Source organism: Ovis aries, chromosome 13 (assembly GCF_016772045.2).
Source record: "Ovis aries strain OAR_USU_Benz2616 breed Rambouillet chromosome 13, ARS-UI_Ramb_v3.0, whole genome shotgun sequence".
NCBI lineage: Eukaryota > Metazoa > Chordata > Mammalia > Artiodactyla > Bovidae > Ovis > Ovis aries.
Window position 1 is genome coordinate 54,032,869 of NC_056066.1, and position 23,461 is coordinate 54,056,329.

Sequence of the window (23,461 nt, forward strand, 5' to 3'; positions counted from 1 at the left end):
GGAAGATGTTACAAATGCCAGAGCTGGAAAAGAAGAGACCTATCTGGAAGCCATGTTGGAGGAGGGCCACAGGAGTTGGGAGGCCCGCTAGGTGTCTAGGCTGGGGGCCTGGTGTGGGATAGGGTGGGAGTGAGTGATAAGTGGGGAAGTGATGTCCCTTCAGGAAGGAGGGCAAGAAGTGTCTCTCCATTCCCCGAATAGAGACTCTAATGCCCTGAGCAGGTCCTGGACTAAGGCAAAGTGCAGCGCTGAACTGTTTTCCTCCCTGTGGTGAAATTTGAGGTCAAGAATCTAAATGCAAAATGGTTATAAGCTGGGGAGCCCCAAGGAGACCCAAGAGAGCACTCGCTAGGCGGCAATCTCAGGATGCCCGAGCCTAGGGCGCAATGGGAACAGAGCCTGCAGAAGTCCAGGAGCAGCCACCGGAGGACCGCTAACCTCAGAGCCTGGGCTCCCCTCCGAGGGTTGGCGGGGCGTTTGGGGCGAGGTGTGGGGTAGAGCGGACTGCAGCCCGCTGAAAGTGGCTTTCAGCGGACGTTCGCACTCGCGGGTTGCTCTTCTTCACACCTGAGGGACAAGCGCGGAGGGTGCCACCGGGCTCACAATCTGCGCCAACCTGTGCCGGCACGCGCCGTGCAGCCGCAGCATCATTGCCACCGCTGTGGCTGAGGTAGCGAGGCCAGACAGGTGCACACCTGCGGGGCTGGGCCCGCGGCACTTCAGGACATGCCCACGTTATTGCCGGGGCTAGCCCCATCCCGCCGCGCAAAACTGGGACCAGAGCGCGAGATCCGTCCCGCCGGGGGGCAGCGCGCAGGCGCGGCGCGTGGCTACCGTCGACCTCCCGGCCTGCCCCGCGCTCGCTGACGTCGCGCCGCCTGGTCCCCGCCGCTGCCGCTGCCGCTGCCGCTGCCGTCGCCGCCGCTGCCCCTGCCGCCGCCGCCATTGGAGTCGGCGCCGAGTCAGTGCGTCCCGTCCTGCTAGCCGCCTCGCGCCTGCCCACAAGCGGCCCGCGCGCCCGGCCGCCGCCGCCGCCCGGCCGGCCGGCGCCCGGGAAGGAGGCGGCGGGCCCGGGGCCGCGAGAGCTCGGGTGACAGGCCCGGCCTCGCGGGGAGGCCCGAGCCGGCGGGCGCCCTGGCCCCGCGCCGCGCCGGCTGTTAATGAAGCATGTCGGCCACCAGCGTGGACCCCCAGGTAGTGGCGGGACCGCGGTCGCGGGGCCGGGCGGCGGGGTCGCGGGGGCCGCTCGCGGTGCCGGGGTCTGGGTCGCGGGTTAGGGCTGGAGTCACGGGACCGGAGCGCCGTCGTCTGGGGCCACGGACCGGTTCGGGCCGGAGCGCGCCGCCCGCCGGGAGGGGTTCTCGTGGATAAGTTGTGTTTCTTCTCCCCGGGTGCTGTCCGTTCGCATGTCCGGCCTGCGGCGAATCAGAGAACAAAAGGACAAGATAATAAAGGTGAGCGAAGTCGGGACGACAGCCAGGGACCGGGGCGGAGGGGCCCGGGAGCGGAGGGGGCGGCGCTCGCCGAGACCCGGTGCACGTGTATGGGGGAGAGCGAGGTCTCCGAAGCGGCGGCCAGGACCGCGGAGTTTTCCTTTCTCAGCTTCAGGGAGAGAAAACTTCTGCTTTTGATATTGGGGGAGACGAAACAGGTCAAAAACAGGGACTTTTCAAGAAGTAAGTAAATCGACCGGGAGAGTAATTCCGTAGTTCCCTCTTTCCGCAGGGTAGTGGCGGGGGAGAAAAGGAGGCCAGGGGCTGAGCGATCCTCCTGTCCGTGACCCCAGGCATGGGGCTGGCCCCTTGGCCCTGTACTCTGGTGCCTTACCCCAGTAGTTCAAGCCTCTGTCTTTTGAGTGTCTTGTAATCTCTTGGGATAGTCTGGCTTGGGGTCCACCCCCAGAACTCACTCCTGGGAAAACTGGTGACGCTTCATGTTTACTCCATAGACTATTTTGAAACGGGGTGTGTGTGCCTCGGGTGTAACCAAATAGGGTTATCACGTTTGGAGATTGGAGAAGGTCCAGCACTTCTTTACCTTCCCCTCCTTTCCTGGCTGAGTGTGGTGACAGTGGAAAGTAAGAGTGCAGCCAGATAATAGTTCAGAGACGTCCAGTTACAGCTTCCCAGCCTCACTCCTCACTGGGCATACAAAGACCTTTGAAACCGGGTTATGAGTTCCTGGCATTATCTCATTTGCACCTCTGTTTTGTTAGTGTCTACCAAATTCCAAATAATTTTCGTAAAAATCGTAACCTAAGTTATTGAAAGTTTTGTATCACTTTTCTAATTAGCTGTGTATCAATTCTGAATGTCTGTCCATTTTTAAAGTAAAAGCAATTTCTAGAAGTTGATGGACATAAACTTGACTTTTTCCAATTTCCATGATTAAAAGCAAGGTTTTAAGAATTCGAAGGTAATATGTTGCAAATTCTCTTGCAGTACAAAATGGTTCTTTGCATCAGAAGGATACCGTTCATGACAATGACTTTGAGCCCTACCTTTCTGGACAGTCAAACCAGGTGAGTTTATCTTTTTATAACATGTTTGCATTTATTTCAACTGAGCTTTGAAAAAGTAAATACACCTTTACTACTGTATTTCTTACTTTATCATCCTGAACAGCAGAGATGCAGACCATAAAGTACTAAAGGTAAAGTAAGAAGCTGACAAAGGCTTGTTTTGAAGAGCAGCATCACATGGAAGTTGGGGCATGAGCGCAGTGAAGCTGGTCTTCTCTCTGGAGGAGATGACATCCCACTGGGGCTGGTAGGCATGCAGCATTCTAGTTGGTTGGTCTCAGCATTGCTGGGTCAACGATGGCATTGCGTTTGACAAAGTGGAGCTGCACTTATTTCTCTGAAGCTTTCCAGAGACTTTTTTTTTTTTTTTTTTAAACTCTGAGCAATTGGAATTTTGGTCTAGGAGCAGCTAGAGCAGGACTCTAGAGTGAGGCTCCATCTTTGGGTTCTTCAGGCCACTGCTGACTGTGACACTTTCTTGATGGTTTGCCCTCCCTGTGCTCGGTTACTTTTCTCTAGAATTTGAAGAGGTGACTCCTGAAAGAGTTGTGGGCAGGGTGAGACTACAGGGTGCCCTTAGAGCCCAAGGCAGTACCTAATGGGTTGTAGCCATCCGTTCTCTTAAGTGTTGTTTTCTTAGCCATGGCAGTAAGGGGATTGTGAATTGAAGTGCTTTCTGTTTGGGGGGCCATCTTGCACACTAGAATGTTTAGGAGCCTCCTGGGCCTGCATCCATGAAATGTCATCCATGCCATCCCGTGTGACAACCAGAAATGTCACAGGTGTCTCCTGGGGGGCTGTGTTGTCCTGTCTAAAACCACTAGCTCAGTTTGAGTTCAAGTTTAAACAAAACGTCTGTTACTTTTAAAGTGCATGGTGTATGTTTGCTTTAGAATCAAATGAGGCTCTGCCTCTTTCTGTGGAATGAAGCTGGGCTGCCTGTTTCCTTGCTTGTCTGCTCTTCTCTGGAGTGTCTTAGGGCTTTTCTCCATTCTCCTTTTTCCTCCTCCACTTGGCAGGACAGAGGCTGAGGGCCACACACACCCCACCCCATCCCCGAGAACCCACCCCTCCTCTCGGCAGCACAAGAGACTGCTCGGTGATGGCCTTTCAGCTAGAGGCGTGGCAGGAAGTTGAGCAGACTTAAACTTATTTCTCTTGCGTGATTTGCTCCAGCAGTGTTACGTATTAAATTTTAACCAAAAATATCGGGAGAGGAGGTTGCTTCACTTAAAACAAATTTTCATAAGGTAGGATGTTTTAAAAAGGAGTAGATGGCTTTTTTTAAAGTTTATTTTTGACTGCTCTGGGTCATCTTCATTGCTGCCTGTGGGCTTTTCTCCAGTTGCAGCAAGCGGGGGCTACTCTTTGTTGTGGTGTTGGGCTTCTCATTGCGGTGGTTTCTCTTATTATGGAGCACGGGCTCTAGGGCGTGCGGACTTCAGTAGTTGTTGCACATGGGGTCAGTAGTTGTGGCCCACGGGCTCTAGAGCACAGGGTCAGTAGTTGTGGTGCACGGCCTTTGTTGCTCTGTGGCATGTGGGATCTTCCCAGGGCAGGGATTGAACCTGTGTTCCCTGCATTGGCAGGCAGATTCCTAATCACTGGACCATCAGGGATGTTTGAGTAGGTGACTTTCCGATGTCAGTGGAGTACTCCCAGGTGTCTTACTCTGGGGAGGCCATTTGGAAAGACTAGGGTAGGTTGGTGCTGTCAGTGGACACTTAAAAAATAGCCCCTTCATTCTGCATGTTAAGATGTGCAGTTCTCAGCAAGATGACTAGACAGCACATCACTTAAGAGGGACTCTGTTGAGAAAACTCTTGATTGAAAGTAGACTGTCCAGAAATGCCCAGTTGTGTAGGAAGCGTGCCACTCAGGAGGGCTCTTAGATCCTAGTTTTCCTGGCCTTTGCATATTAGGAACACAGACTGTGAGGGCCAGAGAGGTTCTGCTGTGCCCAGTGGCAGAGCCAGGCTGTGGACTGAGGGGCGGGACTTCTGTCACAGCGTGCAGCAGGGTCCATGGGTCCTGTTTGTCCCACTCCTTTCTTCACCAGGGCTGTGATGCCATCAAGAGTCCCTCCTCTAGATGTGGGCTCTGCTGCTATATCCCTCCAGGCTGCTAGTGAGGAGGCCTGAGTGGTGATCGGTGTGGCCAGGAGCAGTGAGTGCCCACTTCCCATCTGTGCGCTCAGTCTTTACTGAGGTGGTGTTGACACAAGATGAGCTGTATGTGTTTAAAGCTGTATGTGGACGCATGTGTACCTGTGGAGCTGTTGCTAAGATGGAAGTTGTGGGCATATCCATCAGCCCTGTGATGCTTTCTTACCTTTTTTTTAACCCAGACGTGGTGTGCAGTAGCCAGTTGGAGACACTGTTTTTCTGGTTTGTGAAGCCTTAAGGCTTCAAATGATTCGGAAAACATTTAAAAGCACACCTGTCAGTTGAGTTGGGTGACTTGTACCCGCGCTCTGGTAGGTCTGCCTTCCTCAGAAAGGCCCGGGGTCCCTGCTTCTGGTATGTTTTTCTTCCTAGTGGCCTCAAGGAGCATCCTTATGTAGCAGCTCTGGATCTGCTTCTGTGACTTGATATACTCATCAGTCAGTATTTTGGAAATGATGAGGGTAAAGAAAGCATGGGGGAGGACAGCGGGGCTGGGGTAGGGGGCCCAGGGGTGAGGGTGAGAGGCTTTGGGTGGGGCCCTGGGGATTCCCTGGTACCTCAGCTGGTAAAGAGTCTGCCTGTAATGCAGGAGACCCTGGTTCAGTTCCTGGGTCAGGAAGATTCGCTGGAGAAGGGATGGGCTATCCACTCCAGTATACTTTGGCTTCCCTGGTGGCTAAGCTGGTAAAGAATCTGCCTGCAATGCAGGAGACCTGGGTTCAATCCCTGGGTTAGGCAGATCCCCTGGAGAAGGGAACAGCTACCCACTCCAGTATTCTGACCTGGAGAAGGCCATGGACTGTATTGGCCATGGGGTCACAAAGAGTTGGACACAACTGAGCAACTTTCACTTTCACTTTCTGGGGCTACCAGATTGTCCTGACTTTGCTCTCCTTAGGGCCTTCCTGCTTTCCAGTTCTCTGTGTTTACCTCTGAAAGGTAAGGAAAGACTGAAAGGACCCAGAAAATTCCTGCTCAGAGTTTTGGAGACAGTGCCTCCGAGTTTGGTGTGAGTGCTACTGGCTGACAGAGGGCCGAGTATGTGGACGAAGGGGGCCCCGGGGCTCAGTGTCTTCACTCAAGCATCTGGTTGTTGGCAGACTCAGCAGTGTCCCCGCTTGTGTTGATGCTGACAGAAACAGGGAAAGTCACCTTTTTCACTTTTCCTCTTGAATAATTCAGTTGTTCTGGGTGTAATGAGAAACATTCACCTCCTAAGAAAAGAATGTTGCTTAAATTTACTCGTTTCAAGTTCTAGTGCTGATTCATTGGTAGTCAGTTTAAACCCATTTGGGAACCTTTTCGAAAGCTTTGCCGTTGGTCGTGTCCTCTGATGAGATGTGGGCAGAGCCCCTCAAGTGCTGGGGGGTGTTCCTCCACCTGTGGGATCAGCATGGCATCACCTCGAGACCTCATGTCTGCTGTTTCTCACCTGCCATCCTGCGAGGTCCAGCTGGCTTGTCCCCATGTGAATGCCCCTCAAAGTGCTCCACAGGTGTTGTGTGTGTCTTGGGCTTCTGGAGGCTCCTTTCTGTTTCCCCTCCAGTCCCGTCTTTTGGTCACTGTAATGGTTGAGTCACTGTGTCGTTTGTGAAACTTAAAGCATTTGAGTAATTTCAGAATTTCTTTCTTCTCAGCAAAATGGATATAGGGATCAAACATTTCAACTTTTATAAAGGTGATTCTGGTCATTGAGAATGAGAGACTCTTTTTCCTAACGTGGTTAAGTTTTAAGTATAAAATAACTCTTTAATTGTAGAATTAATTTATGGGTTTGTTTTGTTTTACTGTTTGGGTTTTGAAGAAAGGTCGCCTGGGCTGACTGTCAGCAACTATGAGTTTTTACTGTTTGGAGTGTCCGTTTTGTTTATCACTTTAGATTTGGTCACGAGGGGGTGCCCCAAGAGTCCAACACTTGGGGATGGTTTTTCTCCCATCACTGGACTAATTCTGCCTTGAAAACCTGTCAGCCTTCCTTTTTGAGGCCCTGAATTATACAGAGGCTATAATTAGACATCTCATGTGTGAAAGCAGTCGTCAGGGTGGTTTTACCTGAGTCCTCCTTAAGAGTTTGTTCTGTACTGCTTCTTTGACTAAACCCGTGATATAACTGTTGTATCACAGAGGTGTTGGTGTGCTCAGAGGAAGTGGGCAGTTTGTTGTATCCCTTTGGTCTCTGTACCCATGTCCCCGGCGGTAAGCTTGAGCCTCCTGACCTGGGTTACATGGCTGACTAAGCAGACAGCGTGTTTGCTGTCTCAGGAGCCCAGCTGGGGAGCATGTCTGTAGAGCCTGAGGCCACAGTCAGGCGGGCTTCTGAGGGGCTGAGGTGATCATGAGCAGCCTGAACCCTGGTCGGCCCCACAGCCTGGCTAACAAAGTGAGCACAGCTCAGTTGCCCTGTGACCTGGAGCCTGGACAGTTGGCCTAAGCACCATGTACGGAAGGTTTCGAGCCCCATCTTTGTGGGGAGGGGATGCAGACCACAGCGAGGAGGGCGCCGCAGGTTCCCTGCTGGTCCCAGCAGCTTCACCTGTTACTCTGCTGCTCGCTCTCAGAGTTTGGAGGGAGATCTGGCTGATGTGGGACTGGGCTGCCAGTAAGATGGGAATCAAAATATATGCAGTTCCCAGTGCTGGAGGTCACTGTACACAGCCTGCTTGTGCCCCGTGGTCCTGTGGGGACAGACAGTGTCAGGAGGGGTCAGGCAGGGCTGGTTCGGAGCCCAGCTCTCCCAGTAAAGGGGACCCTGGTATGTGGAGACGCTATGGAGACTTGCCCATCCCCCATAGCTGGGTCCCCTCTGAGAGCCTGCCCAGGAAACAGTGGAGACTGAGGGGGCCAGACCTCTTTGGGCTCGGGGTTGGGGGTCCAGGAAGATGTCAAGAAAAGCCTGTGGAGGGGTCTCTGGAGCGGCCCTTGACAGGGGCAGGAGTCCTGAGGGTTGAGAGGGAAGGGTGTCCACCCAGGCGCGTCGCCAGCGAGCATCCTGGCTGCTGTTAGAAGCGCCTGCTGCCTCTCGAGCGCTTTGTCACTCTGCCTGTGCTGCCCGTGTCCTGCTCAGCGTTACTGCTGGAGGACAGAGACCTGCTCCTCAGGCTGCTTCCTGTGAGGGGTCTTAAAAGTAGAGTGGCGGGGTGGGGGCTGTCTTGAGTCACGATCGTGACAAGTGGTCCTGAGTGTTTGGGTGGCTCCGTGGGTCATCTGGGGGTTTGCCCTCTGTATACTGCTCGGGCTCCCGTTGCGCAGAGTCAGTGCTGCTCACACCGGCGCTGAAGTGGACATGCTTGGCGCAGCAGCGTCTCTGCCATGTCATGGCCTAACTCTTCCTGTGCTTGTTTCCGCAGAGTAACAGTTACCCCTCCATGGCCGACCCCTACCTGTCCAGCTATTACCCGCCATCCATCGGATTCCCCTATTCCCTCAACGAGGCACCGTGGTCTACTGGAGGGGACCCTCCAATCCCCTACCTCACCACCTACGGACAGCTCAGTAACGGAGACCACCACTTCGTGCACGATGCCGTTTTCGGGCAGCCTGGGGGGTTGGGGAGCAACATCTACCAGCACAGGTTTAACTTCTTCCCTGAAAACCCTGCCTTCTCGGCCTGGGGGACGAGTGGGTCTCAGGGTCAGCAGGCTCAAAGTTCAGCCTACGGGAACAGCTACACCTACCCCCCAAGCTCCTTGGGTGGCACGATTGTGGACGGACAGACAGGCTTTCATGGTGATACCCTCAACAAGGCACCAGGAATGAACAGCCTGGAGCAGGGCATGGTGGGCCTGAAGATTGGGGACGTCACCACCTCTGCGGTCAAGACAGTAGGGTCGGTCGTCAGCAGTGTGGCCATGACGGGCATCCTTTCTGGCAACGGTGGGACGAATGTGCCCCTGCCAGTGTCAAAGCCAACCTCATGGGCTGCCATTGCCAGCAAACCTGCTAAACCACAGCCGAAAATGAAGGCCAAGAGCGGGCCTGCCATCGGGGGGGCGCTGCCCCCACCACCTATTAAACATAACATGGACATTGGTACTTGGGACAACAAGGGGCCTGTGCCCAAAGCCCCGGCCCCCCAGCAGGTGCCAGCCTCCTCGGCGGCCCCCCAGCCCCAGCCGGCCATGCAGCCTCTGCCCGCCCAACCTCCTCTTCCGGCCCCACCACAGCACACGGGCCCCCAGCAGCTGCCCCAGACCCGCTGGGTTGCCCCTCGCAGCAGAAATGCGGCGTTCGGGCAGACCGGGGCCCCCGGCAGCGACAGTAACTCCCCCGGGAGCGCCCAACCCAGCACAGCCCCGAGCACAGAGTCCCACCCCATCCTAGAAAAACTGAAAGCCGCCCACAGCTACAACCCCAAGGAGTTTGACTGGAACCTGAAGAGCGGGCGCGTGTTCATCATCAAGAGCTACTCGGAGGATGACGTGCACCGCTCTATCAAGTACTCGCTCTGGTGTAGCACAGAGCATGGCAACCGGCGCCTGGACAGTGCCTTCCGCGCCCTGGGCAGCAAGGGGCCTGTCTACCTGCTCTTCAGTGTCAATGGCAGTGGCCATTTTTGCGGGGTGGCCGAGATGAAGTCACCTGTGGACTATGGCACCAGCGCCGGGGTCTGGTCCCAGGACAAGTGGAAGGGCAAGTTTGACGTGAAGTGGATCTTTGTCAAGGATGTGCCCAACAGCCAGCTGCGGCACATCCGGCTGGAAAACAACGACAACAAGCCGGTCACCAACTCGCGTGACACCCAGGAGGTTCCCCTGGAGAAGGCACGGCAGGTGCTGCGGATCATCGCCTCCTACAGGCACAGCACCTCCATCTTCGATGACTTCTCACACTATGAGAGGCGCCAGGAGGAGGAGGAGGTGGTGCGCAAGGTGAGCCTGGCCAGGCGGGGTCCCTGGCCCAATATGGACGTTGAGCAGCTGTTGCCACAGCACCTGTGTCCTTGCCAATTGTTCAGAAACACTGGGTTGCAGACTTTGTTGTAGAGGACTTGGGTGACTCGTTAGAACAGGGCTTCCCAGTCTCGGTCCAGCCCGGAACACTTAGAAATAGAGTTCTGTGGCCCCGGGGTGGACAGGCAAGGCTGCTGGGCCAGATGCTCCCACCAAGGCCCAGCTGGGCATGGCCCTCAGCAGTGGGGACACTCCAGTCTAGAAGTGGCTGCTTATTTATTCTGTCTTAAAAACCCAGTATGCTGAATCTGCTCCATCTAATAAGCAGTGGGCAGGGGAGACTGGGATGCAGACAGTTCATAACTGGAGTGTGTATGTCTGGAAGCACAACAGAAGACCCTTGAACTGGTCTCTGAGCGGGTCCCCACCTCCTGTGACAGCGCACGGGGAGGAGACCGGCCCAGAAATGGGGAGGAAAGGGACACTGAGACACACTGGTAGAGCCATTTTGTTAAGAGTTGAGCCTGAGATTCTTCCTGCTGCTTTGGTATTAAAATGTCTTTTCTTTCATGAAATATCAGTTGATAATAGGTGGGTTTTCAATCCTTTATAGTCTTCCATGTTTTTGTTTTTTTTTTAAAGAAAATGCTTTGCCCCTCTGGGAATTCAGTGTCCTGAGTGTTTTCTGACAGAAAGGCTTGTAAATGGGACATAAAGAGAGCACAGTGCTGGTAGCAATTTGGAAGTTACACAGACTGACCACCCACAAAGCTTTGGAAACAGGTTGATCTGGAAAAGAGCTGTCTTATTTACTTTCAGTTAGTGTGAAACGGGTATGAAATGAAATGTGGAGATGCTGAATTTGCCTGGATAGGACGTAGGTCTTGCTCACGAGACTTGAGGCCCCTGGTGACCAGATGCTGGCTCTGCGTATGTCTCATGCACTGTGGCCCTTGGTTCTGATGGTTGTAATGAGCTGAGGGGTAGACTTCTGCCCTGCTCTGGTGGGTGTGTGAGGTACCTCTGTCCTGGAACTTGCCTCATGGTGATGCGCTGGCACGTTGGGAACAGGTAGATGGAGGAGCCACCCAAGCCCGGACCCTTGGGGCTCGTGGCTTCCAGCTGTTCCTCTGGGAGCCTCCTTAGCAGGGCTGTCCTCTGGCTTTGCTGGGCGGCTTCCTGGGCTGTCCCTACCCCTGGGGCAGGGGTACTGCAGAAGCAGGCACCATGAGCCAGCCACCTTTGTCCACAGGGGTCAGTGCCAAGTTAATTCACGTCTTGGAACCCCAACTTGTTGCTGTCCTAGAGAGATCTCGGGCCTCTCTCAGGCTCGGTGGCCTGTGGAAGAGTGTGGGTGGGTCTTGTCTCGGCCCCACAAACGTCTACCAGAACACTTGTCCCTGTGGCTCCTCCTGGAGTTGGCAGCTGGCACTGATTTCCTGGCAGGAATTGGGTGTGTCCTTAAAAAAGACGTGACCGAGATGAGGCTGGAAGCAGCTCCCTCGTAACCTCTGAGCTTGCTGGTGGGGCCACCACCACCAGGAAGCCCACCCTGGAGATTCTCGGGTAGTCTTTTGTTTATCAGCTGGTGTTTGAAATGACTGTGATGCTTAGAGACCTGCTGTGTTGAAAGGTAAGATGCACTTGCTGTTTGGCAGGCGTGCCGCTGTCCTTCACCTCAGCTATCCATCTGAAAGCGGGCTGGCTTTGTTGGGAAGCACCTGGTCTCATGGCAGCTGGATCAGACCCAGGCGTGCAAGCCTCTGGGCTTTAAATCTAGAGATGGCTACTCCCTAGGGCGCTTAAAATAGTGCAGGTTTTAAGTGACAGAATCAAGCTGGAGAGTTCCTCATACGACCAGACTGGCTGTGGCCCGCGCTCAGCTCTGCAGACATAGCGACTCCATGGAAAACTGGGCAGAGATGGAGGGTCAGGATTGAGCCTCTGCTGAGGAGGCAGCGATCGGCCTCTGTTGGGCTTGGTCTGAGAAGGGTCTGTTTCAGTCTCAGGGTGTGATGGTCATTGTCATGGTTAGAGGGAGTCAGGGCTGTGGGAGGAGCCCGCCCTTGTCAGCATCACTTCAGCCGCAGCCACTTTGAACTCGGAAGAGAGTCCGGCCTTGCTCTCCAGGAGGGGCAGGAACTGGTCTCTTTCTGGGAGGATGCAGGACACACAACTCCTAGTGTCTCCAGGTCAGAGTTCAGGGTGGGGAGGCAGCTAATTCCTGGAGTCGTAGCTGTCCACCAGTCTGGCTGCTCACGCACATACTTTGGGGCTTTTTCGGGACAAGGGGACAGTATGAAAAGTATGGCAGGTGCTCCTGCGGTTGACCAGCCCTGGGTGACGACATGGGGGACCAGGGAATTGGGGTCTTGTTAACCTGAAGGTATGTGAGGTCGGTTTTAGCAAAAGAGAGTGTTTTTACTGCATTGCACTGTACATGTGTGGTGACTCTTGATTGTTTGAGTGTTGTGTCATCGACCAGCCTCTGCCCAGCAGGGTCCTTTCCCAGCTTCATCCTATCGAGACGGGCAGTGGCGGGAGGGGAACGTTGCCACATTTGCAGTCGAGTCAAGTGGCATATCGTAAGGAGAGGCTGAGATGGCTTTCAGCAGGTGCGCGGACGTGGGGACGTGGAGGGCTGGAAGTGTGTTCACAGGCTGCTCACACACCCGCCCTGGGAAAGGTAGTCCTGTGGGCAGTAGGAAGCAAAGTGGCCAGAGGAGCCTTCCCTGCCCAGGTTTCACCGCATGTTGGCAGTTATCAGGTGCCCCGCCCACGTGGCCAGGACCCCGAAGCTTGGAGCTGCTGTGGGTGGTGGCCAAGCGGGAGCAGAGTCCAGATCTGGCCACAGCACCTGGACTTGGAGGCAGGTTGTCTGTGTGCGCGGTGGCCCGTGTATCACACTCTCCCCTTTCCTTACAGGAACGGCAGAGTCGAAGCAAGCAGTGAGGGTTCAGCAAGCAGGCTCTCCTGCCGTCTGACGTGGGGCTGCGCGGCTGGAGGGCGTGTGCCTGGTGCTGTCTCCCGGCGGCGGCTCTGCTGGCCTCTTGCAGTGCTCGCCTGCTCACATCTTTATGTCCTTTGTAGTTTATGTTCTCCCAGATGAATCTGCATTCATTTGTATTTTTGTATGTATCATATAGTATTGTAGAACTCACTAATAAAGGACTATGTTTTTGTCAGCTTATCAATCACACTGACCTAATGCGAAATGTAAGTACCCTTAAAAACAAAAACTTAATTCATCCCAAAGATTTATTATTTTGGGGGAACATTATGTTCCTATTCTTATATTCACAGTCATTTAACATCTTTATGTGGGACCTTTTGTCTCTCACCCTTTTTGCTTTAATACTGAACATAAGACACCATGAGTTGTCTGCCATTTTGCGTGCTGTGTTTTAAATTTGCTTCCCTTCAGGATGCTGAAGTCCACAGGCTGATGACCGACTTGTTCAGCTGCTTTGCCATTTCTTCTGTTATCTGTCTGAGATGCTCATCTGCCCATTTGACATCTACTAGGCAGAAGGATAAATTTCAGTTTTTCAAAACGTTTGGTGAACCTTCTCTCTCCTTGGAGCACCTGCCTCCTGCCTCCGTGTGCGTCTGGGGTCTGCTGCGTTCCTGGTCGGAAGTGACCACAGGCCGGGCGCGGAGGGGTTCCTTCTGTGTGCAGACCGTCTTACTTCCCCCTTTTCTTCACTGGAGAGTCCTCGAGCTGTTCCACGTTTTTATACCAATAATACTGAGCTTTAAACGTGAGATCTGGTAGTCCAGAGGGGCGTGATGGATGATGCTGCTGGTCGCAAAGTTCAGTGTGTGGGGTCTATAGTTTCTTTTATCCTGTTGAATGGGTAAAACAAAAAATCTTTTAGAAACTCAATTTGCTGTCATGTTTTGTGGAATGAGGGTCACTGAAGAACTCGCCATGGGAGTTAGAGCAGGAATGTGGTGTGCACGCCTGCCTCACGCTCATCGCACATGATTCGAGCAAAGGGCCTCCCATGCAGAGTGCAGGTGCTTCTGAAAATTGTGTGCTCGACAGGCCCTCCGAGTCACAGTGCAAACTGTTTTATTTAGACTTGTATTTAGAACGTGTCACTTTCTTTGAACCGTTACCGCCTGTGCGGAGTCTCGGACGAGATCGGATAACTTTCTCTAGAAGAATACAAGCCTTAATAAACAATACCCATTTAGCAAGCCTTCTGTCACTTCATTCTTCACCCCACCTCTACCAATTAATGCTTTAACTGCAGAGCCGGCTAACTCAGCTTTCCAGAGGCCCGTGTGTCCCCCACGTCTGCTGCCATGCCTCACGTGTGCTCGGTCGTCAGGTAGCCTCGGAGAGCATGTCATTCCTGGCTCAGCACACAGTCGGTGAGCAACGTGCCGACGGCTGCACTGTGCCAGGGTGTCCACCTGCTCCTGCACTCGGTGGCAGAGGCCAGGGCAGGGTCGGCTGCTGACTGGCTCTGAGGGTGTCCCCCTGACCTTGCTGGCTTTACGGAGACTTGGGACTGAATGTGCCAAGGAGGGCAACACATGTAGGTGTGGGAGGGGTTGTGGGGATGTGCATAATCACCATGTCCCATCCTGCTTTCAGAGAGTTGCTGCTTGTCAGCTCTCCCCTCACACCCAGCTCGCCAGCCTGCCTTGTCCCCCCCTCTGTCCACCCAGAAGCCTACCATGCGGGAGTTCCATGATGGGTTTCATCTGCCCAGTGTGCTCCACGCAGTCCCTCCGGCTCCAGAGGTTTCCTTGGAGGGTCTGACTGCTGACCCTGTCTTCACGGGCTGGTCTGCAGAGAGCTCAGCCTGCTGTTGGCTTCTCCTTGGCGGGGTCCTGCCCTCTGGCCCCTTGCTGTCCAAGACCTTCAGGATTGGGGGCAAGAGCTGAGCTGAAGCAAGAGCTCAACTGAGATGAGATCCGGAGCCCAGGCCCATGCGTGGGTCCTCATGCCATGCCAGCAGCCAGCAGAGCCCCTTGGGCTCCTGGGCCCTGTGTGCAAATTGCCCTTCCACACATATACCTGCTGGTTCCTCCCCCTACACACACACAACATGCTAGTTCCTCCCCCTACACACACACATACACACACATGCTGGTTCCTCCCATATCCTAGAGTCACGAGATTTGCATGATCAACTTTTTTCCCGAAACCAGTGTGTTGTAAAGGAATTGGAGCAGCTGCCCCACCTATCTTCACTCCAGCAACTGGATGGATCCTGTGGGGGAGCGTTTTTCAGCTGAGCCATCACTAGTGGACGGTGTTCCTATTTCTGGAAAGGCCCCTAGAGGAAGGTGTGGGGAAGGTGGAGGGGATCCCTCTTCGTCGGGCAGCAGATGCAGGGTTAGTGCTGCCTGGACACAGTGTCAGCCTCAGACCCACCGCTGGTGGGGGTCTTCCTGAGGGCAACTCGGAGCAACCAGGTGCTTGACAAGCTGTCCCTGTGGTGACATAGGGTGAGGGTCCTGGCGGGTGTGGAGCTGGGAGGGTGCAGGAGCAGGATGGCTGGGCCTCCAGCATGGACCACTCTGTGCTTTTGCAGGCTGCCAGTCTGGTGACGGTTTCTCATGTGACCAGGCGGTGTACCCTTGGGGGTCTGGGAGGGCAAGGGAGATGAGGGGCTGGTGGGTGGCCCCTGCTGTGAGCAAAGGGCCATGTCATCTCAGCCCTGCTTAACTGGCTCAGAAATCAGGGACTTCTGTAGGTGGAGGGGACAAGGGAGACCCTCTCTGGCAGGAGCCTGACAGGCTAGGGACCCAAGGTACAGTGCTGTGGCCCAAAGGTGGAGTCCAGCCCAGGCAGTGCCCCTCTCCGCCACATGTCGGCTCTGCTACCAGCTCCACCAGGGAGGAGGACACCCTCAGCTGGCCCTCTGTCTTGGGACAGTTTGCCTGGATTGGGATAATGGTGGCCTCAGCTATCGCCAGGGCAGATGTGGCCAGCCCACCCCTGGCTTGGTGGGAGAGACTGAGGGGGAGCAAGTACTATTTCTCAGTCTAGGCAGAACGGTCAGGAGGGTGGGTTTGATGAGCCCCCAGACATCTGGGTCCCTGGGCAGAGCTGCTCCATGGGGCAGGGGAGGGCCTTACTCCCCTTTGCTATTGAGGGGGACTTGCCAGCCCTCAGGTTGGGGCTTAGGCACCTGGACATGGGGAGGTACCAGGTGCTGTGAGAGGAGCCCTGGTTTCCGGTTGAGAAGGCTGCTCAGAAAGGCACATTCCTGGGGGCTGGGACCTGTGTGGGGCTGGTGAGGAAGCCACATTCTTTGCTCTCAAACTTTTAATTTGGAAATAATCTCCAACTTTTAATTTGGAAATAATGTCAAGTTTACAGAGAATCTGTGAGAAGAGAACAGAGGACACCTTTTACCCAGATTTGCTTGTTGGTAGTGTTTTGCCCCACTTCCTCGGTCATTCGCTTGCTGTGTTTGCATGGATGTGTCATACACGTGTGTTGTAGACAGGTGTGCCTGTCTTGTGTGTGTTGTGTGTGTGCATGTGTATATGGAAGGTTGTGTGTATGTACATAGGTATGTATATGTGTGTGTGTAGGTATGTGTTGTGTGTATATGTCATATGTACATGTAGGGTTGGGCTTGCCCGGTGGCTCAGGCATAAAGAACTTAACCTGCAATGCAGGAGATGGGGGATCGATCCCTGGGGAAGATCCCCTGGAGGAGGGCATGGCAATCCACTCCAATATTCTTGCCTGGAGAATCCCCATGGACAGAGGAGCCTGGAGGGCTACAGTCCGTGGGGTTGCGAAGAGTTGGACATGACTGAAGTGACTCAGCACATATACACACGCGTAGGGCTGCGTGTGTGTTTATGGTGTATATGTGTGTTTGTAGGTATGTGCTGGCTGTGTGTGTGTGTACAGGTAGACTGTGCTGTATGTGTGTGTAGGTGTGTGATGCATGTATCTGTGTAGATACGTGCATTAGATGCATGCGTGTGTGTGTACAGGTAGGTATTGCTGTACATGTGTGTTGCATGTGTGCACAGGTTGTGTGTGTGTTCTCACCCCGTGGGAGGTCTGTGAGGAGCTCTCAGCAGATGCCCTCGTGCGCTGGACTGCAGCACATCGGGTGTCAGTGAGTGAATACAGCTGGGCCCAGTTTGGTTGTCAACACAACAATGTCCTTGGCAGCATCTTGGGGGAGGAGGGGGTGCTTCCTGGCCGGGGCTCCCCTCCCCCCTCGTTGCTGTGGATAATGACCTCCACCCCACCCCCAGCTCTTACCCCTCTGGCTCACCTCACAGACTTCGCCAGGTGGCCGGCCCCGCGGTGGCCTCCTCTGGCAATTGCTGTCCCAGGGCCATGCGAAGGGAGGGCCCCCTGCTGGCAGAGGGAGGGACAAGGGTCCAGGGTGGGCCAGCAGGCACTCAGCAGGGCCCATCCCACTGGAGGATGAACTGTGGTGTCCCCTTGCTCATGTGAGACTGCTGCCAGATCTGTGGGAGGCCCATCATCCAAGGGGTCCTGAGTGATGACTGCCCTCGGTGCCCCACCATGGTAGCAGGCTGGGCAGCCTCTCACCGCCCGCACCCACTGTGAAGACAGCTGCAACGAAGGTTCTGATGCGGCCATGGTATATGAGGCCCCATGCTTCATTACTGAGCCCTGGGTCAGTCCCACCAAAAGTACAGTTTCCAGGGAGGGGCCAGGGCCTGTGGCTCACCCGTTTTTGCTGAATGGCATCCTTTGCCCTGGTCACCTCCCCCAGTGACATCTGGGCTCCTTCCTACCCAAGTGTACACCTGGTGCAGGCACCTGAATGATGTCACCCTGTGGAGTGGACATGTCCCTTCATGCAGGTCCCCAGGGCCTCCCATTGTCCCCAAGCCCTGCAGTCACTGGAACCTGGAATTCAGCCAGCCTCTGGAGCTCTGGTCACTAGCCTCCTTCAAAGCTTGTTGACACAGTCCCTACCCCTGGGGCCCCCAGGGGTCACAGAGCACATCTGGATGGTAAGCAGACGGCGGAATGCTGGTGGGGTGGACAGGGAGAGCCAGGGGTGGGGCCCAGCCACAGGGGGACTTCCTAGTGCTCCAGGTCCCAGCTGCACAAGAGGTGGGAGTGCTAGCGATGGAGTTGGGGGCACTGGTGGTGGTGGGGGGTGGGGTGTAAATGCAGGTGCTGCCAGAAAACACACAGCTCCATCTGGCCTTCCTGGGACAGTCCCCGCCGGTGCCTTACTCCTGAGCAATTGAGGGCAGCAAAGCTCAAGGCTGGGCCCATCCAACCCCCTCCCCCTGCCCAAGGTTGGGGGTCCCAGGAGGGGATGGCCTGGAGCTGGCTTCACTCTCGCCTCCAGCCACAGCTTTTCTGCCACAGACTGTGGAAAGGTGTGGCCTGGTGGCACCAGGATGGGGTTGGGGCGGGGCTGCGGGGGAGGCCCTGCCAGGCCTGGAGGGCAGAGCCTGGCTGGAGAGGAAGGTAGACAGACCCCAGCAGCCCCGGACAGGTTCTGATCTGACCTCTCTGGCTGCCAATGAGGGATCCTAGGGTTGGCCAGCTTAGCTTCAGGAGATGGAGGGAATAAGGAAATGACTGCAAACAGCACCTGGACCCTGGGATACCTGCCCCTGGGGCGGCCGGGTCAGAGATGAGGCCTGAGGGCCATTTAGTGGGTGGGGAGGGCGGAAGGGCTTTCCATTTGGAGCACCCGGGAGTCCACAAGGCCCTGCTTCTTTCCTACCCTCAAGCTGCCCTCTGTGCTCTGTACACACACACACTTGTGTGCACACATGTGCACCCACCAGACATACAGACATGGATATGTGCATGAGCAAATACCTGTGCTCAATTGTGGGCACACATGTAACCCATTACAAACACACACATACAGAGACATGAACACATACAAATCCGCACCCCTGCACAAGCACAGGGGCCCCGGCCACACCGAAGGCTAGTTGTAAAGGTGGCAGTGGTTCAAGATGGGCAGGGCACCTTGTCAGGGATCCTGCCTGGCCCTCCAGCTGGGCAGGCGGTCTGCGCGAGGGGAAGCGGGGCTTACCTGGGAACGGGCCCTCCGTGGGCTCTGCGACATCATCTGTGACCTTTGGACAGGCAAGCTCTGAGAGGGATAGCCCCTGTGTGTTCTAAACCAGGAGGCAGGCTGGGTGCCTGCAGTGGGGTCTGTACTTCTCTGGGAGTGACGGGATTGGGAAGACGCGATCTGGGTGCCAGGACAGGGGTCTTTCCTGACATTTTGAAGGATGGTGGGGAAAGGACACTGGAGACTGTCCAAGGGCCAGCTGAGCCTGGGGCTGCCTGGGCAGTGAAGGTGGCAGCCTCCGTGGCCTGGTGAGAGCTGTCCTGTGTAAGCGTCACACCCAGCGGCCTGTCTCTGAGAGCCCCACGTGGCACCGCTCAACTCTCAGCTTTTCGACTCACCGTGTCACCGCCTCCGCTGTGTCCTCAGCATGCGGCCACTCTCCTAGGAGCATGTGGGTCTTTCGGGTGCTATGAGTGGCCATGGGTGACCTCTGGGCAGCCACAGTTCCCATGGGTCTGCATCTTCATTCCACTCATCCACCCCCGCCACTTCAAAGGATGGAAAACAGGATAAGCCAGAGGGTGTCTGAATGACCCCATCCTGTGAGGGCCCTGATGGTGATGGTGCTGCCATTGCTGATATTAACAGTGATGATGGTGGAGATGACGGTGGTGGTGATTGTTGAGGTGATGGTGATGATTTACTGAGTGAACGTGTCTGAGCTCACCCTCAAGCCACAGAGGAGGAAATCAAGACGCAGAGAGGTGAAAGAATTCGGTGAGGCCTGAGACTGGTCCTGGCCGACGACTGAGGGGCCAACTTCCTGCCTGCTGTTATCAGGAGGCTCCTGCTCTGTCTGTTCCAGACTCAGCTCCTGTCGGGTTCCCTCTCTATCCATCAGGGTCCCATCCCAGGTCTTGGCGGCACTTGTGGCCTGGTTCCCCAAAACGGACTTGGAAATGTTTGTTGAAGGAAGAAAGGAAAGCATCTAGGTGTGCCCCTTCGCGCTCACACGCTGCGGCAGAATCCTGCAGCGTCCCAGAGGCGCCCTCATGTGGTAAGTCCCAGCATCTGCAAGGGGCTAGGCGCAGATGGTGTGTATGTGTTTTGTGGAGCAGCCTGTCCTGACCTGCAGAGACAATACTCACTGACGAGAGCTGGCCCTCTGTGCTATCTGAGCTGTGACAGGGCACAGCCTGGGGCTGAGAGTGTCCCAAGCCTGGTCTTGTTGGTCATCATTCCTATGGGATGCACATTGCTCACAGAGCTGGTCTTCCCCGGGGCAGGTCACAGGTCTTGGTCCCAGCTTGCGGCACTCAGCAGGAGGGTCCAGGGTGGTCCAACCCCAGGACAGCCCAAGTGCCCTCCCTGAGTACCTGGGGCTTCTGGTGAGGCTGGGCTCCAAGGCCAGAGTCGTGTCCCACACCGGGTGGTGACCCTGGGTGGGGAGTCAGGCAGCCCATGGGCAATTGGGGGCAGCCTGAAAGGACCTGCTGGACAAGGCTGAGGACCCGAGGCGGGGCCTGGAACCCTGTTATTGTTCAGGGAGGCTGTGTGTTTCCATCTTCCCCTGGCCCTGGGCTCAGCTGTCATCACCCCCACCAGAGTGTCTTCAGGGCGGCTTCTCAGGGGGCCTTGCCCCGGTCACTTCTGGCCCCCATCCTCCAGCACAGTGGGCCTCACCCCGGTCACTTCTGGCTCAAGCTCCCTGGTGGTGAGTGTTGAGGCACCAGCCCACCAGCTGGGGCAGGGAGTGGACCTGGGGAGGGCAGATATGTGCCGGTCTCTGTGTCCATTCTCATCTAGGCTACTGATGTCCACCAGGGAGCCAGGTGAGTCCCTATGTGGAGGTGGGGACAGCTGCAGGAATGTCGGTGGGACAGGGGTGTAAGGCCATGCCCCCCAAAATAACATGCCCCCAGCTCAGCCAAGGGGTCAGCCGAGCCTTGGTTTCCCCAGAGCCCCCTCTGTCGTCCACCCCAGGAGATGCACTGGTCTTGTTCTCTTTGTGCCAAAAATAGGGATGTGAAGCTGAGGAGGGACATGCTGAGTGCAGGGCCTGCCTGAGTGTGGGGGCCCTGATTCTGTGCTCTCTGCTTTGCAGCCCCATAGGGGTTTGGAGGGGACATGGTGGGGTGTAAGTGTATGAGAAGACCCCACCATCTCTCAGTCCCTCTGGAATGGGGGCCCCACACAGCAGCAGACCCCTCTCCCTGCTGGCAAGCCAGGGGGAACAGCTCTGCACCACTCCTGCTTCTCGACTGTCACTCATTGCTCTGCACCCCATCTGGCTGCCGGAAGCCCAGGGGTGAAGACTGGACTGTCTACGAGCTGTGCTCTCAGGGTCCCTGCCAGGCCAAGAGGTGACCAGGTAGACAGGTCGGAGAGCTGGGTTCCTGATCTCTGCCTTGCCAGAGGATTGCTGGGTACCTGGACCTGAGGGCACCCTGCCCTGGAGGCAGGGTCAGAACAGGGCAGAGCATGTAGGGAGCATTTAGGAGGTGACTGTCTGGCCTGGGCTGACTGCTGCTTGGCCTCGCATTAGAGTGGGCTATGCTGGAGTGCCTGGGGGCTGGGGGTGCCCCAGGGGTGTCTGGAGGCTGCTGTGGATAGGTGGCATCAGACTTGGTGTTTATTAGGTTTCATTCAAAGCAGAAAAGTCCTTTCCACAGGGCTGGATCCTTGGGCAGACCCATCGTGGGGTTGCGGGGGGGGGGGTGGTGTCCCTGGCCATCTGCTAGAGTGTCCTGGCCTGGACCCAGGCTAGTACCAGCCCCAGTGCAGGTGTGTTTTGAGTACTCACACAAGCTTGTGGTCCCCAGGGTGACTCCTTGGACCTCCGAAGGGAGTGTCCTGTGGGCCAGGCACTGGCCAGGAGCTCGGGGGCCCAGTTCTTCTCCAAGAGTGGGGTCAGGGGTCTGTGTGCAGGTGTGTGAGCAGGGAGGCTGAACACAGACCCACAGGGTTCTGTGGGGTGCAGGGCGCAGGCCTGGCTCTGTCCTGCAGCATGTGGCCCTCCCCGCACTGCAGCTGTCACGCAGCGGTAGCCCAGCCCAGCACCACCAGCCCGGCAGAGGTCCTGAGAACCCCTAGCACCACGGACCTGCTGGGGGATTGGAGCTTAGGCAGACTGTGACCTCAGATCTCCTTTAGGGGAGGGTTCTAGGGGGGCAGAGCCCCATGCTTCTTCCTGAGGCCTCCCACTGGATCCTGGCCAGCCTGGGGAATATGCTGAGGTGTCTCCCACACCTGGCAAACAACTTGGAAGGCCCATTCTGGCCAGGAGCCATGGCCCAAGGAAGGGAGGTAAACAAGCAGAGAGCCCAGCCTATACCTGCTCCAGGCAGCCAGGGACGTGGGGCCACTCCTTCAGGAAGAAGGTGCAAGCTGTCCCCTGATACAGCCACAAAAGAAAGCTCAGACAGGACAAGGCCCCCGCCTCCTTCCACACCTAGCGGGGACACCCAGACCTAGGGCTGCTCAGAGTGACCCTGAGGCCCCTGCTGGGCTCCTCCTTTCCCCTCAACCAGAGGCCCTTGGGGATGCTGTCTGCACCCCTCACAGAGGAAGGAAGCTGCGCCACTTTTGGGCTGCGGCTCTCTTGGCCTTTCTTGTCCTCCAGGGGGGAGATCAGAGGACCCTGTCCTAGGGCTCTGTAGTGACCCTGATGTGGTGCTGTGGGGCAGATGGAGGCCCCTGGCTCCTGCTCCCATGTCTCAGGGCTGGGCTGGAGGGCTGAGCTGCAAGGGAGGCGAGGTATATACCCTTGTTCTGCAGCTGCAGGGTGGGGGGCGTGGTTCGGCATGGAGGGCCCACAGCTGGAAACCCAAGTTGTTCCTTGTGTGCTGATTTTCTGCTCCCAGCCTAGAGTCTGGGGGCTGGGAGAAGTGAGGGAGACCAGGGCTCCTGACCAAGCTTGGAGCCTGGCTGGAGGGGAGCATCCTCACCCGGTTAAGAGGACGCAAGAAGCTGCAGAGCCGGGCCTGGCTGCTTGCCGGAGGGCAAACGGGGCACACCGGCCTGGCCGGAGAGGACCGTCTGCCCCAGGGGTGACCCAAGATGCTGTCAGGATGGGGGCGCCTGGCGTTGAGAGGGGCACAGAAGGAGCCCAAGGCGCGCAGGCCAGGGTGCCAGCAGGTGGCGCTGGCTCCGAAGACAGAAAAAAAAATGCCTGCAGCAAACCTGAGTGGGTGTCACTGCGGCTGCAGATGGTGGGGGAGGGGTCTGCTTCTCCCCGGGGCTGCGGAGCCTCACGTGCCTCAGTCCCGCACAACCCAGAGGTTTGGGGCGCCATGCGGTCAGGCACATCCACCTGCCTCCTTTCGACCCTGGCTGGCGCTGGGTGTAAACTGCCGTCCCTCCTCATTTTGACCCGTGTCCTTGAGCTGTGGAGGCCGTTCCAGGAGCTCAGAGAGGGCCACCCCCACACCGTGGCCCAGTGGGCTGAGGAAGGACAGACTTTGCAGTGACCTCAGGCCCTATCTCACCCCTTCCGTCGTAGCCATGGCAACTGCCCAGCGCGCCGCGGTTGGGGCGAGTGGCCCTCGGGACACTGTTGGCCCCAAGCCCGTGGCGCTCCTGTCCCGCGGGGCCACCCGCCGCCAGCACCGCGGACAGCGCTCCGACCAGCCCGCGGGGTGGCCCTGACCTCCCCAAACCCAGCCCGCGCAGCCGCCGACTCCCCACCTCTCTCAGTCCCCCACCGCCGCCGCCGCCAGCGCCTACCCCCCACTCTGCCGCCCCCCGCGGACCCTCCCTTTGTTTCCCGGTCCTCGCTGCCCTCTGGACGCTCTGTTCTGCGGGTACACGTGGCCGCAGCCTCGTCTGGGCCGCAGGCTTGCCCCTCGGCCGCCCCCACCCGCCCTGCAACGC

The 23,461-nt window shown here is 56.5% G+C and overlaps 1 protein-coding gene across 6 annotated transcripts; it reads left to right on the plus strand.

Annotated features, from left to right (window-relative positions):
- The first annotated feature begins 865 nt into the window (after nucleotides 1–865).
- On the plus strand, nucleotides 866–13,778 carry YTHDF1 (YTH N6-methyladenosine RNA binding protein F1). 6 transcript variants are annotated; one of them, XM_015099784.3, is made up of 5 exons: nucleotides 866–1,194; nucleotides 1,430–1,454; nucleotides 2,442–2,521; nucleotides 8,034–9,554; nucleotides 12,501–13,778. In XM_015099784.3, exons 1-5 carry the CDS (start codon nucleotides 1,168–1,170, stop codon nucleotides 12,525–12,527), a joined length of 1,680 nt encoding a protein of 559 aa, XP_014955270.2. In that variant the 5' UTR covers nucleotides 866–1,167; the 3' UTR covers nucleotides 12,528–13,778. The 6 variants fall into 6 exon arrangements, with proteins under 6 accessions (XP_014955270.2, XP_042085825.1, XP_060252920.1 ...); XM_060396937.1 differs by lacking the exon at nucleotides 1,430–1,454 and adding an exon at nucleotides 2,625–2,768 and having other exon boundaries at nucleotides 1,128–1,194; XM_060396938.1 differs by lacking the exon at nucleotides 1,430–1,454 and adding an exon at nucleotides 2,628–2,768 and having other exon boundaries at nucleotides 1,128–1,194.
- The last annotated feature ends 9,683 nt before the right edge of the window (nucleotides 13,779–23,461 follow it).

Excerpts from the sequence above, each read along its gene's own strand:
- YTHDF1 (XM_015099784.3), top strand. The coding sequence starts at position 1,168 with ATGTCGGCCACCAGCGTGGACCCCCAG. Across the intron at positions 1,455-2,441 it reads AAAAGGACAAGATAATAAAG|TACAAAATGGTTCTTTGCAT; the intron begins GTGAGCGAAGTC and ends ATTCTCTTGCAG. Across the intron at positions 2,522-8,033 it reads TTTCTGGACAGTCAAACCAG|AGTAACAGTTACCCCTCCAT; the intron begins GTGAGTTTATCT and ends TTGTTTCCGCAG.